The sequence below is a fragment of the Amblyomma mixtum genome, chromosome 6 (assembly GCF_055824585.1).
Source record: "Amblyomma mixtum isolate Tamu chromosome 6, ASM5582458v1, whole genome shotgun sequence".
NCBI lineage: Eukaryota > Metazoa > Arthropoda > Arachnida > Ixodida > Ixodidae > Amblyomma > Amblyomma mixtum.
In genome coordinates, this window is record NC_143017.1 from 4,699,097 (window position 1) to 4,712,631 (window position 13,535).

Below are 13,535 nucleotides of genomic sequence, written 5' to 3' on the forward strand. Positions count from 1 at the left end.
CAGATGAAGGTGAATTACCACCGCGAGTAGGTAAGGCGCCCACGCGAAGAAATTTCTCCGCGGGGCGCTTCTACATGCTTCCGAAAATACACAAACAGAATCATCCAGGGAGACCGATTGTTTCTGGTATTGGCACAGTAACAGAACCGATCTCAGAGTATATCGATTCGCTCATCAAACATATACCCCCGAAACATCCATCTTACATACGCGACACTAAAAACTTCCTGAAAGAATTATCGAATGTCACCTTCCCTCAAGGCGCTTTCCTAGTTACCCTGGATGTGGTATCACTTTACACTAACATCCCACATGACGACGGAATTCAGGCAATGGTTGGATCATATAAAGAATACAAAATTCTAGACACCCCTAGTCCAAGTGCCGTCGAGACACTTGCAAATTTGGTCCTTAAACTTAACACCTTTGAGTTCAACAACTCATATTATCTTCAAACTAGCGGTACAGCTATGAGCACAAAAATGGCTCGAAATTACGCCAACATATTTGTGAACAAAATTGAATCAGACTTTCTGTCCTCATATCCAACAAAACCAGCTTTTTACAAACGCTTTCTGGATGACATATTCATAGTTTGGACAGAAACCGAGGACGAACTCATCCACTTTATCGCCTCATTCAACAAAATCCATCCCAATATCTCTTTCACACACACCTAATCAACCAATAAAATTAACTTCCTGGATGTTCTGGTTCGAGTAGAAGGAAGTACATTAATCACTAGTGTCTATAAAAAACCCACAGACAGACAACAGTATCTTCATTTCAACAGCTGCCACCCACGCCACTGCAAAACTTCAATCCCATACTCACAGGCCATCAGATTCAAACGAATTTGCTCACGATCGGAAGATTTTCACGAAAATGCTAATCGCATGCGGGACACTCTAAAAAAAACAACATTACCCGTCTTCTATAATCAACGATGCCATTAAAAAGGCAGAAGCAACTAATATTAATCATGTCATTAATGAATCTCAGCCATCATCACAGCGCTGTAATCTTATACTAACCTTCACAAATAATCTCCCGAATATTAAAAAGATCCTACAAAAACACCTTAATATCATAGAACAGAGTGACCGTCTTTCAAATATTTTCACAACGGTCCCCCAAGTAACATATAGGAGACCAAAAAATCTGCAAAACCATGTTGTCCATTCGACAGTCAATAAACCGAGAGCTGTAGGTTGCACACCATGCATAAAAAGCCGATGTCAAGTCTGCAAACACATGAAACCACGGCACTGGCTAAAAGCACCCATTCAAATTTCAAGCATTCTATCCGGGAAGACCTGAATTGCGATACCAGCAACGCGGTTTACATGCTCGAGTGTGGCCACTGTCGAATGCAATACATAGGCCAAACAGACAATTCCTTCCGTTTCAGATTTAATAACCACCGCTCACATAACCAATCCCTCCCCAACCTCCCTCTTTCGAAACACCTCCGCGAGAAAAGTCACGAGTTTGACAAACTTAAAGTAACAATACTACAGAGTGGCTTCAAAAACACTCGTGAGCGCGAGCAACGAGAATCATATTAAGCATGAAATGCTTTTAGCCCCCGTTGTCGGCAGTGTGGTGACGTCACGCCGAGACCGAGAGCCATCATCCGGGCACTGAAATCCACTCATCCGGGCACTGAATTCCACTCATCCGGGCACTGAAATCCACTCATCCGGGCACTGAAATCCACTCATCCGGGCACTGAAATCCACTCATCCGGGCAATGAATTCCAGTCATCCGGGCACTGAATTCCAGTCATCCGGGCACTGAATTCCAGTTATCCGGGCTCTGAAACGAGAACATCCGGGCACCGTACGAGACTTAACGAGATTTAACGAGACTCTCTAAGCCCTCCTACGCGACCGGCATGCAAGCGCCGGATGGTCTCCAAAGGAGTCACAAAAAATAACTGCTGCCAGTGCCTTCTCAATGTTTACCAAGATATCAGTCGCTGTGCGTTTGATAATGCACGGAATTATAATTTCCGATTTCTAATAACACGTGCAAAAAGCACATAAATGCCACGATACACTTCGTTGTCATACGTGATCTCTTAGGGGCTTCGCGCATCGAAGCAAAGCTGCGCAGGCGCACAGGGGCCCGGGGGAGAAGCGCTGCGTTCAAAGGGCAAGGCATCGCGCCGAACGGGTGGTGGCGTTCCTCCCTTCCATTACGGTGTGGTTCGGGTGTCCACCGAGATGACAGATAATTACTGCGCCATTTCCTTTCCTCAAAAAACCTTGCGTTCAAATGGCAAGGCATCGCGCTGAACGGGTGCTGGCGTTCCTTCCTTCCTGTACGGTGCGGTTCGGGTGTCCACCGAGATGACATTAGGCCCGTAAACATTTCATGCTTACTCTACTCTCGGTTACGGGAGCGGCAGAGATTTTTTTATTTTTAAATTTAACACAGTGCAAAATGGCAATAATGAAACTTACGGCACCCTCACCTCTCTTCCGAGGTCAGGGGCCTACGAAATTAAACAAAGCACCACTGACTAGTCGTCTGAGGTCATACCCCTTTCTGCATGCCACACCTGTGCCACACCTGTGCCGTTTCCCCCCGGGTGGCGTGTTCGCCAAATGCAGCCGGTACAGCCAGCGATGACAGCGCCGCCCACCGGCAGGTAGCAGCCACCATTAAGGCTTGTTATAAATATTCATTCAGGACGACGGCTTGACATCGCAGCTATGGCGCAGTGGTTCATTACAAACCACCGAGAAGCCGTTCTGTTCGGCTGTGCTTAAACATGCTCCTTGCTGGAAACAGCGCATCGGCCGTTGGCCGAGGTCAACTGACGTCTCAGGACACTACGGACTCGTACAAAGTTGTACTTCCCCGATTGCCTACCGGTAATGTTGTCCTTAATACCGTTTTCCTGCATGCTGACCTTAAGGGTCGCCCGTACCGAGCACCTGACTTCCGTGACGCACTCGCAAAGATATTGGATCTCCGGGAAATTTTGTGCATTGGTCAATACCAAATGAGCCATGTGTGGATGGTTACCTGCGAGAGTAGTTCTTCCAAACTGAAGCTTGTTAAGAAAGCGGAGTTTCCTGTCAAAGGACTGCGGTGCATGGTGTTTGACCCGGATACCAAGAACGTCAAGGTTAAGCTCCTTTGGCTTCCTCGCTATATGGAACACCGGAGGATTGTGGAAGCATTAGAGCCTTATGGCACGATTCAGTCTGTGGAGCGTGAAAAGTGGCGATGCCCAGGGATGGAGCATATGGAAACGTCGAACCGTGAAATCTCCCTCACACTCAAGGATGGAGTGTCAGCAAGCACAATCCCACACACTCTTAATGTTTATGGAGTGCAGACATTAGTCCTTATCCCAGGGAGACCTCCACTGTGCCTGCGATGCAGCCGGGTTGGACATGTACGGCGCCAGTGTCGCACGCCTCGGTGCACCCAGTGCCGACGCTTTGGCCATACTGCGCAGAACTGTGTCTTGAGTTACGCTGACAGGCTGCGTCAAGGCCAGTGGTCACGGGAAGATGACGTGGCATCAGAACACATCATGGATGTGTCTGAGGTTGTCGACGCGACCGGAGAACTAAGTAGTGAGCATCGAATAGATGGGGAACAGACGACTTCAACACCTCAAACCAACACGGAATCTGAAGTGACTGGCCATCTAGCATCCGCGCCTCCAGAACGAAAACCGCTGGACCCGGGCCTCCCCGTGAGTGCTACAGAGACTGCTGTGCTTGCTGCACAGGAACACCTCGTCGCCACAGGTCAACGTTCGGATATGCCTCCTGTGGAGTCAGACGAGGCGATACAGCCAGTGAATGCTCGCCGATCCTCCTCTGTTGCTTATTCTGCTTCGTCTTTGGAGGGTAACGGTGAGCCGTGTGTGGCTCGATCTCTGGCGTGTCCGGTTCTCTGTCGGCTGTTAGTGTGGCAGCGAGTGATGTGCTCCCCTCGGGTTCGTGGGCCGAGGCCTTGGCTGTCTCAGAGGAAGACATGGACAGCACCGCACCTTTGAAACGTCCAGCAGATGCTGACGACGTGTGTATCGATGGCGCTGACCACAAGGCACCATGTGTAGAGGCCACGGGAAGGGCGGCGTTAAAGAGGAGGGCAATGTCTGCCCGAGAGGCCGCCAATTTGGAGGCGGGCCACCCCATTCCAGGGGATGGCGTTTGTTAAGACTGGCACCAAAAATGGCGAGCGTCGCAGCATATCAAGTCGCTGCCCTTAACGTTAGGGGTATGCGTAATCGTAGGAGGCAACAGCAGGTACGGCATCTCTGAAAGAAATGGACTGTGTCTGTGGCCGCTATCCAGGAAACAAAGTTGTCCTCTGATGAAGAGACAGCAGCTGCTCTCGAGCCTTTTTTGTCGGAATACAACATTATTGTAAGCCACGCGAGAGGCTTATCAGGAGGTTGTATGCTATTCCTGGCGAACACGCTAGAAATAACAGCCATGTCTTATTGCATAGATGACGAGGGGCGACTTATATGCTGTGATCTCACCATTTCAGGTGTACAGTGGGGGATTATTTGTGTTTAGGCCCCACAAGGCAGCGCGATAGAAGGTTTTTCTTTCTGTCATTAGTTGAACATTTGTGCACGGACCGCAAAATTATATTGTTGGGAGATTTTAATTGCGTTTGTAGGGATGAGGACCGATCAGTGGTATGTAAGAGATACGACCCTAGTGCTGCATTACTTACCGACTTGGTTTCTGAATATAGTCCTGTGGATGTGGGACAGGAAAAAGGCGACAGTATACATTTCACTCATTTCCAGTTTTCCTCTAATGCTCGCCTTGACAGAATTTACGTTTCTGTAGACGCGTTAGCAAGTGTGTTTGGCTACTGGGTGCGGCCAATCTTCTTCAGTGACCACTGTATGGTGTCTCTTCAGATAGGGAGGTACACTCGGCATGTACTTCACCCTCGATGGGAGTTGTGGAAGATTAATAACTGTCTGCTCTCAGACGAAATCTTTCAGCGTGCTGTACCTACTTCTTTGAAGGACGTATAGTCACGCCATGATCTTTCCGTTTTTCAGAAGTGGGATTTGTTTAAACAGGAGATCAAAAACTTGGCAATTGAGGCCTCAGCAAGAATCGCTTTCCTGAAGAGACACCACCTCCGCGAGCTTGTGCGCACCCTAACGGAGCTACATGAGCTAGAGAGGGTAAGCCCGGGTGCATATCTCGAAGAGATTAATACCGTAAAAGCAGAGCTTCAACAATTTGCGACAGAAAGATATAAGGGGGCCTTTTTCCGATCTAGGTCCCGAAGGTTTCTTGATGAGCAACCTTCTCGTCGGGCCCTGAGTGATGAAAGAGAGAATGCTCTTGCGAAGGAAATATTGGAAATTCAGTATGGTGATTGCACATACAGCGATGCGCCTGGTATTCTTGCTGCTTTCTTCGACTATTATCGAAAGCTGTTTGGCAGTTGCGAAGATCCAAATCAGGGTTTCGATTACAGTTCCTTACTCGGAAACTGCCCTCGACTTGACGATGAGAAGTGTGCTATAGTGAAGGGACCTATCACTTTGGATGAAATTCAATCAGCCATTTCTGCCCTGCAGAGCCAGAAATCTCCTGGGCCAGATGGTATTACTAGCGAATTCTATAAAACTTTTTCGCCTTGTCTAGTGCCTGTTTTGATTTAAGTTTTCCAAGCATCTTATGATGTGGGTGTCCTGCCTCCCACTTTCTATTCTGGGCACACAATATTGTCACGTAGCAGTTGGTACAGGTAGCGCCGCGTCCAGACGGCAGAGGAACGCCAACACCGAGGTGATGCCAGCGCACACCGAGACGGCCAGGATGGAACGTCGAGCTTCGTCTTCTTCAGCAGCGAACCGCGTGGCGCACGAGCTGCGTGCCGAACAGCCGCCGAGCGGCTATTGCTGTAGACGCGGCATTACCCTCCCTCTCGGAAAGAGCATCGGCCCGATGCTTTAACAAGAAAATAGAGAGAAAGAAATAAAAAAAAACACAGTAACACACAGCACTTAGTCACTGAATGTCTCGCGAAAAATAGGGCTTCATCCGCACTACATGAACAATCTCTGGTCTCTGCTGACGGCGAGTAGTCTGGGAAGCCCCATCCGGGAGAACTTCATAGGTTACGTCACTTAGCTGACGGAGAACTCGGTAGGGGCCGAAATACTGCTTGAGCAGTTTTTCGGAAAGACCACGGCGTCGAATGGGGGTCCATACCCACACTTTGTCGTCCGGGGCGAACGTCATCAGTCTGTGGCGGCGGTTGTAACGTCGGGCGTCACGGTCTTGTTGGTTCATGATGCGCACTCTTGCAAGTTGTCGAGCTTCTTCTGCGCGAAGCGTGAACTCCTGGGCGCCAACGTCGGGGTCGCGGCCATCATGGGGCAGCATTGCTTCCAACATTGTCGACACTTCGCGGCCGTACAACAGACAGAAGGGCGTCCTCCGCGTTGTTTCCTGTTGAGCCGTGTTATACGCGAAAGTAATATATGGCAGGATATCGTCCCAAGATCGATGCTCAACGTCAACATACATGGACAGCATGTCGACGAGAGTTTTGTTGAGGCGCTCGGTCAGGCCATTCGTCTGGGGATGGTAGGGGGTTGTTTTCCTGTAAGTAGTGCCACTCAGCCGCATGAGGGATTCCAAGAGTTTGGCAGTGAAAGCGGTGCCTCTATCTGTGATAATTAGTTCTGGAGCGCCATGGCGGAGGACGATGCATTCCACGAAAAATTTCGCAGCCTCGGCTGCTGTGCCGCGCTGGAGGGCCTTGGTTTCAGCGTAGCGCGTAAGGTAATCGGTGGCAACGATAATCCACCGGTTTCCCGAAGATGATGTTGGAAAAGGGCCGAGAAGGTCCATGCCAACTTGCTCAAACGGGAGTCTGGGCACTTGAACGGGATGCAAAAGTCCAGCTGGCTTGACAGGGGGTGTTTTTCTTCGTTGACAATTACGGCACGTGCGCACATAGTGTCGTACAGTCGCTGCAAGCTTAGGCCAGTAATAGCTCTTTTTGATCCGAGCCAGAGTGCGGGCGTAGCCGAGGTGACCTGCGGTGGGCTCGTCGTGACACGCCTGCAAGATTTCTTCACGGAGATTCGCTGGAACGACGAGGAGGTAGTCGCTTCCGGTTGGAGAAAAGTTGGCTTTGTACAGCACGTTGTTGCGCAGACAAAAGGAGGACTGGGTTCTTGCGAAGGGCTGGGGAACCTCCTCGGTACGTGCTTCCAGGAAGTCGATGAGAGGTTTCAACGCCGGGTCTTCACGTTGCTGACTGGAAATAGTCGCTGCGTCTACGGCTGCGATGAGAGGAAAGTCCGGTTCGTCGTCGTCGAGCGCAGCTTCGACTGGATATCTGGATAAGCAGTCGGCATCGTTGTGCTGGCGCCCTGATTTATACACGATGGACATGTCAAACTCCTGAAGGCGTAAGCTCCAACGCGCAAGGCGGCCAGAGGGATCCCGTAAGTTCGTCAACCAGCAGAGACAGTGGTGGTCGGTTACAACTTGAAAATGCCGGCCGTACAGGTAAGGTCGAAATTTTGTCACAGCCCATACCACGGCAAGGCATTCTTTTTCGGTCGTGGAATAATTAAATTCAGCACGAGACAGAGTGCGGCTGGCGTATGCTATTACACGCTCAGCGCCGTCCTGCCACTGGACGAGTACAGCACCGAGACCCACGTTGCTGGCATCTGTGTGGACGAGAGTCTCCGCACGAGAATCGAAATGACCAAGGACAGGCGTGGATTGCAAGCGTCGCCGTAATTCATCAAATGCCTGCTGCTGCTGTTCTGTCCACGCGAATGGGACGTCCTCTCTTGTAAGATGCGTCAACGGTGCAGCAAGTCGGGAAAAGTTGGCAATGAACCGCCGGTAATACGCGCAAAGGCCCAAAAAACGCCGGACCGTTTTCTTGTCCGAAGGAGTGGGAAAGTTGGCGACGGCAGCTGTTTTAGCAGGATCCGGCCGGACTCCACGATGGCTGACGACATGGCCCAGGAAAAGGAGCTCCTCATAACCAAAGTGGCATTTCTCGGGCTTCAACGTCAGGCCGGCAGATCTTATAGCTTGTAGCACGGTCAAGAGGCGCTGGAGGTGTTCTTCGAACGTTGGCGAAAATACAACAACGTCGTCCAGGTATACCAAGCACGTCTGCCATTTCAGGCCCGACAAAACAGCGTCCATCATTCTCTGAAATGTTGCCGGAGCTGAACACAAACCGAAAGGAAGGACCTTGAACTCATAAAGGCCATCCGGCGTCACGAACGCTGTCTTCTCGCGATCCCGCTCGTCAACTTCGATCTGCCAGTAACCACTTTTTAAGTCCAGCGAAGAAAAGTAGCGCGCGTGCCGCAGCCGGTCAAGAGAGTCGTCAATGCGTGGTAACGGGTAGACGTCTTTCTTGGTAACCTGGTTAAGCTTCCGGTAGTCAACGCAAAATCGCAGACTACCATCCTTCTTCTTAACCAAAACCACAGGCGAAGCCCACGGGCTCCTCGACGGCTGAATAACACCATCCTGCAGCATCTCTTTGACTTGTTCAGCTATGGCTTCACGCTCCCTCTGTGAGACACGGTATGGGTTTTGTCGAATTGGTCGGGTACTGTAGTCCGTAATGATGCGGTGCTTAGCGAGAGGCGTCTGTTTGACTGCCGACGTAGACGAGAAACAGTCTTGGAACTGATGCAGTAGGCCGACTAGGCTCTCCCTATCGGCTGGGGGTAAGTCTGGGTTCACGTCGAGGATCAGCTGAGGTGTGCAAGAATTGCACGTTTCGCTCTGGAGGGCAAGGCAGTCGTTAATTTCAGCGATTCCCTCGAAGTATGCGACCGCAGTGCCCTTGGCGATGTGTTGCCGTTCGGTCCCGAAATTCGTTAGAAGGACATCTGCCAGGCCGTTCCGTAGCGTGACGATACCCCTCGCGATGCAGACCCCATGAGAGAGCACAAGCGCAGTGTTCTGTTCTGCTACGCCGTCAGCACTGCACCGGTCGTCACAAATGACAGTAACGAGGGCACAGGATCGCGGAGGCACGGTCACATCGGCGTCGATTATGCGCAGGGCCACTCTGCGTGGTTCGGTGTCGGCTGAAATCGTTCCAGGGGTCGAAAATGTTACCAGACGATCAGGAAGGTTTATGATGGCACCATGCTCACGCAAGAAGTCCATTCCGAGAATCTGGTCTTTGCAGCAGTGCGGCAGAACAACAAAAGTGCCAACAAAAGCAGAATTGGCAATGGTGACTCGAGCAGTGCATCTTCCGACAGGCGTCATGAGGTGACCGCCAGCAGTACGAATTTGAGGTCCATCCCATGCTGTCTTTACCTTGCTGAGGCGATCCGCGAGGTGCTTGCTTATTATCGAAAAGTCCGCGCCTGTATCAACTAAAGCAGTCACTGGGTGCCCGTCAACGTGAATGCGGAGGTCGGCGCTAACTGCATCGGTGTCAGGGAAACTCGGGTTCACAGAATCGGGCTGCGGCGGCATCGGGATCTCGGCATCGCGCTCCGGCGGCGTTCGGGGGTCTTCGTTATATCCGCTGTCATCAACCTTCCCCCCTGAGGTCGCCGCTTTCAGTTTCCCCGGCGCGGGCTTGGAGACCGGCCCCGCCGTCCATCTGGGAAAGCCTGGCGACTGGGCGACGTGATGCGTGCGGGAGACGGAGATCGGGGTCGGCAGGTAGAGGTGGTGTCATGGGCAGCAAGGTACTCCTCTATTTCGTGGGGTCGCTCACCGAAACGGGGACAGGGAGCGTCACGTGGGAAACCCCGGAGGCCGATTTCACGGTATGGGCAACGGCGATACAGGTGGCCGGCTTCCCCGCAATGGTAACAGAGCGGCTGCTGATCAGAAGTGCGCCAAACAGCCGCCTTCCGGGCCGGTGGACGCATGGCAGGTCCTCGCTGAGGCCGCTGGTAGAATGACGGTGACGGAGCGGTTGGCGGCGGCGGGTGGTACGGCAAGCGTTGCACAGGTGGCAACTCGGAACGGAGAGCCGCGGCGTAGCTCATGGGGCGTGGCTCCGGCATGACTGGAGGAGGCGGTGAAAATGCTTGGCGAATCTCGCCGCGCACAACCTCGGTAAGAGCCGCAGCCGTCGGATCAGAAGAGGCAAGGGTCAGGTTCTGCAGCTCTTCACGGACCACCGCGCGTATGAGCTCACGCAGCGACGCATTGTCGCTGGACACGCTCAAAGAAGCCGCACTGGCGCTTGGCTCACCGCACAAGGAGTCATTTCGGCGGCAGCGCTGATGCAAGGCCCGCTCAATGGCGGTCGCCTCTTTGATGAAGTCGGCTACCGTCTGCGGGGGATTGCGGACCAAACCAGCGAAGAGTTGGTCCTTCACACCTTGCATCAGGTGGCGGAGCTTCGTGGATTCCGCCATATCTGGGTCAGCGCGCCGACAAAGACGGGTCACGTCCTCGGCGAACATGGCAACGCTCTCATTAGGCTTTTGGACGCGGGCGTCCAGGAGGCGCCGCGCACGATCCCGGCGGTCCGTGCTAGCAAAGGTGTCCCGGACCTGCTGGCGAAAGGTATCCCAGCTTTGGAGATCGGCCTCCCTGTTCTCGAACCAAATCTTGGCTCCGTCTTCGAGGGCGAAATACACGTTCCGCAGCTTCTGCGCAGGGCTCCATTGGTTGAAATCGGCAACCCGCTCAAACTGGTCAAGCCAGTCTTCAACGTCTTCGAAGGTGACGCCATGGAAGCTGGCTGGCACGCGGGGTTGCTGGAGCGTCAAGTGTGAAGCGCTAGCCTGCGCCATGGTGGTATGCTCACCAGGTCGATGAGTGCGTGCCTCTTTTGGGAGAAGACCAAACTCTGGGACCAGTCCCAGGAGGCGGCGGCTGCTGCGGTGAACGGGCGTGCAGACAAGGGGTAGCTGGTCGGGACTCAATGAGCGGCTGTCTGAAGAGGTGTTGGACATGGGACGTCGAGCCCGCAACCTCCACCAGTGTCACGTAGCAGTTGGTACAGGTAGCGCCGCGTCCAGACGGCAGAGGAACGCCAACACCGAGGTGATGCCAGCGCACACCGAGACGGCCAGGATGGAACGTCGAGCTTCGTCTTCTTCAGCAGCGAACCGCGTGGCGCACGAGCTGCGTGCCGAACAGCCGCCGAGCGGCTATTGCTGTAGACGCGGCAATATTAATTCCCAAAAGCAAAGATACTAATCGGTTGAAAACTGTTGAGGGATATCGTCCAATTTCCCTGTGCAATGTTGATTACAAAATTTTTGTGCCAAGGTTCTTAGCAGTCATCTGCAGCTCGTCATTATGGACTTGATAGGTTCGTATCAGGTCTGTGGTATTAGAGGCCGCAGTATTCAAACACATATCCATATTGCACGTTCAGTATTAGAGACAGTATCAGATGAGACAGGCCAAGTAGCTCTGATTCAAATTGACTTGGCGAAGGCGTTTGATAAAGTTCGGCACGATTTCTTGTTCGCGGTCTTGGAGTATGCAAATATTGGTGACGTCTTGCTCAAAGGCATAAGGCTGTGCTATAAGAACTCCTATACAAGGGTTATTGTTAATCAGGAGCTAAAAAAACCAATACCACTAGAAGCATCTGTTCGTCAAGGATGTCCACTGTCTCCATTGTTGTTTGCCCTATATCTGGAACCCCTCTGTCTCAGTATAATTAACAGCGCAGCTATCCGCGGTTTCTCTCTGGCTCAATGTGGAGTTAAAGTTTTAGCCTATGCTGATGATGTCGCCCTCTTTTGTTCTGACAAAAAGAGTGTACTTGAGGCTCTAAACTTGACTAAACAGTTCTGTGATGTATCAGGCGCGGCTCTTAATTTAGAGAAATCCAAAGGCTTTTGGTTGGGTTATTGGGGAACTAGGCCAAGCCAGTTCGGTGGCATATGCTTGGACAGTAGCCCTCTTGAGTACCTAGGCGTTCCGCTGCACCAAGTTCGCAATAGTCCAGCCTACTGGGATTCACAAACTGTAACTCTACGACGGCAAACACAGGCTTGGATGGGTAGGGAACTCTCAGTGTTTGCGAGGGCACAGGTCTGTAACATATTTTTGTTTGCAAAGCTCGCGCATGTCCTTTAAGTCCTGAATTGTGCGAGAAGGAAGGTTCAAGCAATCCACAGAATATTTGCAACATTCGTTTGGCGCTCTCAATGGGAGCCTATGAGGCGTGACAACTTGTTCCTTCCCTTAGAGGGTGGTGGAGTGGGTCTTGTTCACCTGTTCGTGCATCAACTTGTTTCGCGTTTCTTTTTTTTAAAATCGGCAAACCACCCGTTTCTGGTAGCTGTGCTCATTAGGCGGCTTAGTTTTCATTTGCCTTACTTATTCGCACCGACTGTGCAGGCTCGTGAGGGGACTTTATGGGGATTCCTTAAGGAGGTTGCTGAAACTTTCAATTTCCTCACTGTGCGCTTCTCTTTAGATTACCTGTATAGCCTCTCGAGAAAACAGATGACCCAGGCTCTCACTGAGTCTTTGTTCCCTACACCATTGTATCGGCAGCCTTATCTGGGGTCTTTGGACATCAGTGTTCTAAAGCGTGTTAGGCGGATGTGCATTCAGGCAGCCGCTAAAACGTTCTTTTTCAAACTACACACAGCGACGCTGCCTGTCAAGACATTTCTTAATGACAAGGGGATGTTTGTGCCCTGGAATGTGAATTGCCGTCTGTGTAACGTGCGTGAGACAATTGATCATTGCTTCATCTTGTGCCGTGATGCCATGTTCTTTTGGGACATACTACAACGAACTCTTAAGAAGGACATTGAAATTAAACCATACACTATTAGATTTCTGCCTGTTGACAAAAACTCTGTTGTGCCTTATGATCTGTTTGTGTTGATGGGACTATTCAGTCTTTGGAAAAGCCGTATGATGGACAGACATGCCTAGCCACCAAGATCGTCCAAATCTGTGTTTCATGAACAGTGTGCTTTGGTGAGGAGTGTATATGCTGCACGGTGGATCCGCTAGGTGGCGCCGCCCTGGTTAGCTGGCTGACTATCGTGCTCCGTTTTTCTCCTGCCCCTGGCCTGGTCCAGGGCCTTGCCCGCCCCTGGATTTACACTCCATCGCGTCAGGAAAACATCCGCACCACGAGGACACGATTCGCATCACGGCCCGCTGTCGAGCTGGCGCTCCAAGCGCCTCCAAAAATCTGCTGCGGCGCGGCGCCTCACTAACCCTAACGCGCCGCGCCTGCACCTCTGGCATGCAGCGTCTCAGCAAGCCCCTGAAGCCGAGACCCACCCATACCTCGCCGGTGTCAACTTCTTCCGACGCGGCCGCCGCGGGGCCTACTCCAACCACGCTTACAGCCATGTCTCAACCGGCTGCGTTCAACACCGGCCACACCACCGCGCCCATTCCCGTCGCGTTCACCGACGCTGGCAGCTCCGAATCAACAGCCGCAACGCAGCCGGCAGCGTTCGTCACCGCCGCGGCGTCCACTGCTGGCCAACTCCCCGCATTAAGGGAAGCCAAGAGCTTCGGGCCCACAGACGCATCGCAGTCGACTGCGTTCGTCGCCGCCG

At 52.1% G+C, this 13,535-nt stretch overlaps 1 protein-coding gene across 1 annotated transcript in view; it reads left to right on the forward strand.

Moving 5' to 3' along the window:
- Positions 1 to 2,780: 2,780 nt before the first annotated feature.
- LOC149338118 (uncharacterized) overlaps positions 2,781 to 13,535 on the forward strand; it is an 83,933-nt gene continuing 73,178 nt past the window's right edge. The window contains exon 1 of the mRNA XM_089550105.1: positions 2,781 to 3,719. Coding sequence (XP_089406231.1) covers positions 2,781 to 3,719 — 939 coding nt within the window. The remainder of the gene's footprint in view (positions 3,720 to 13,535) is intronic.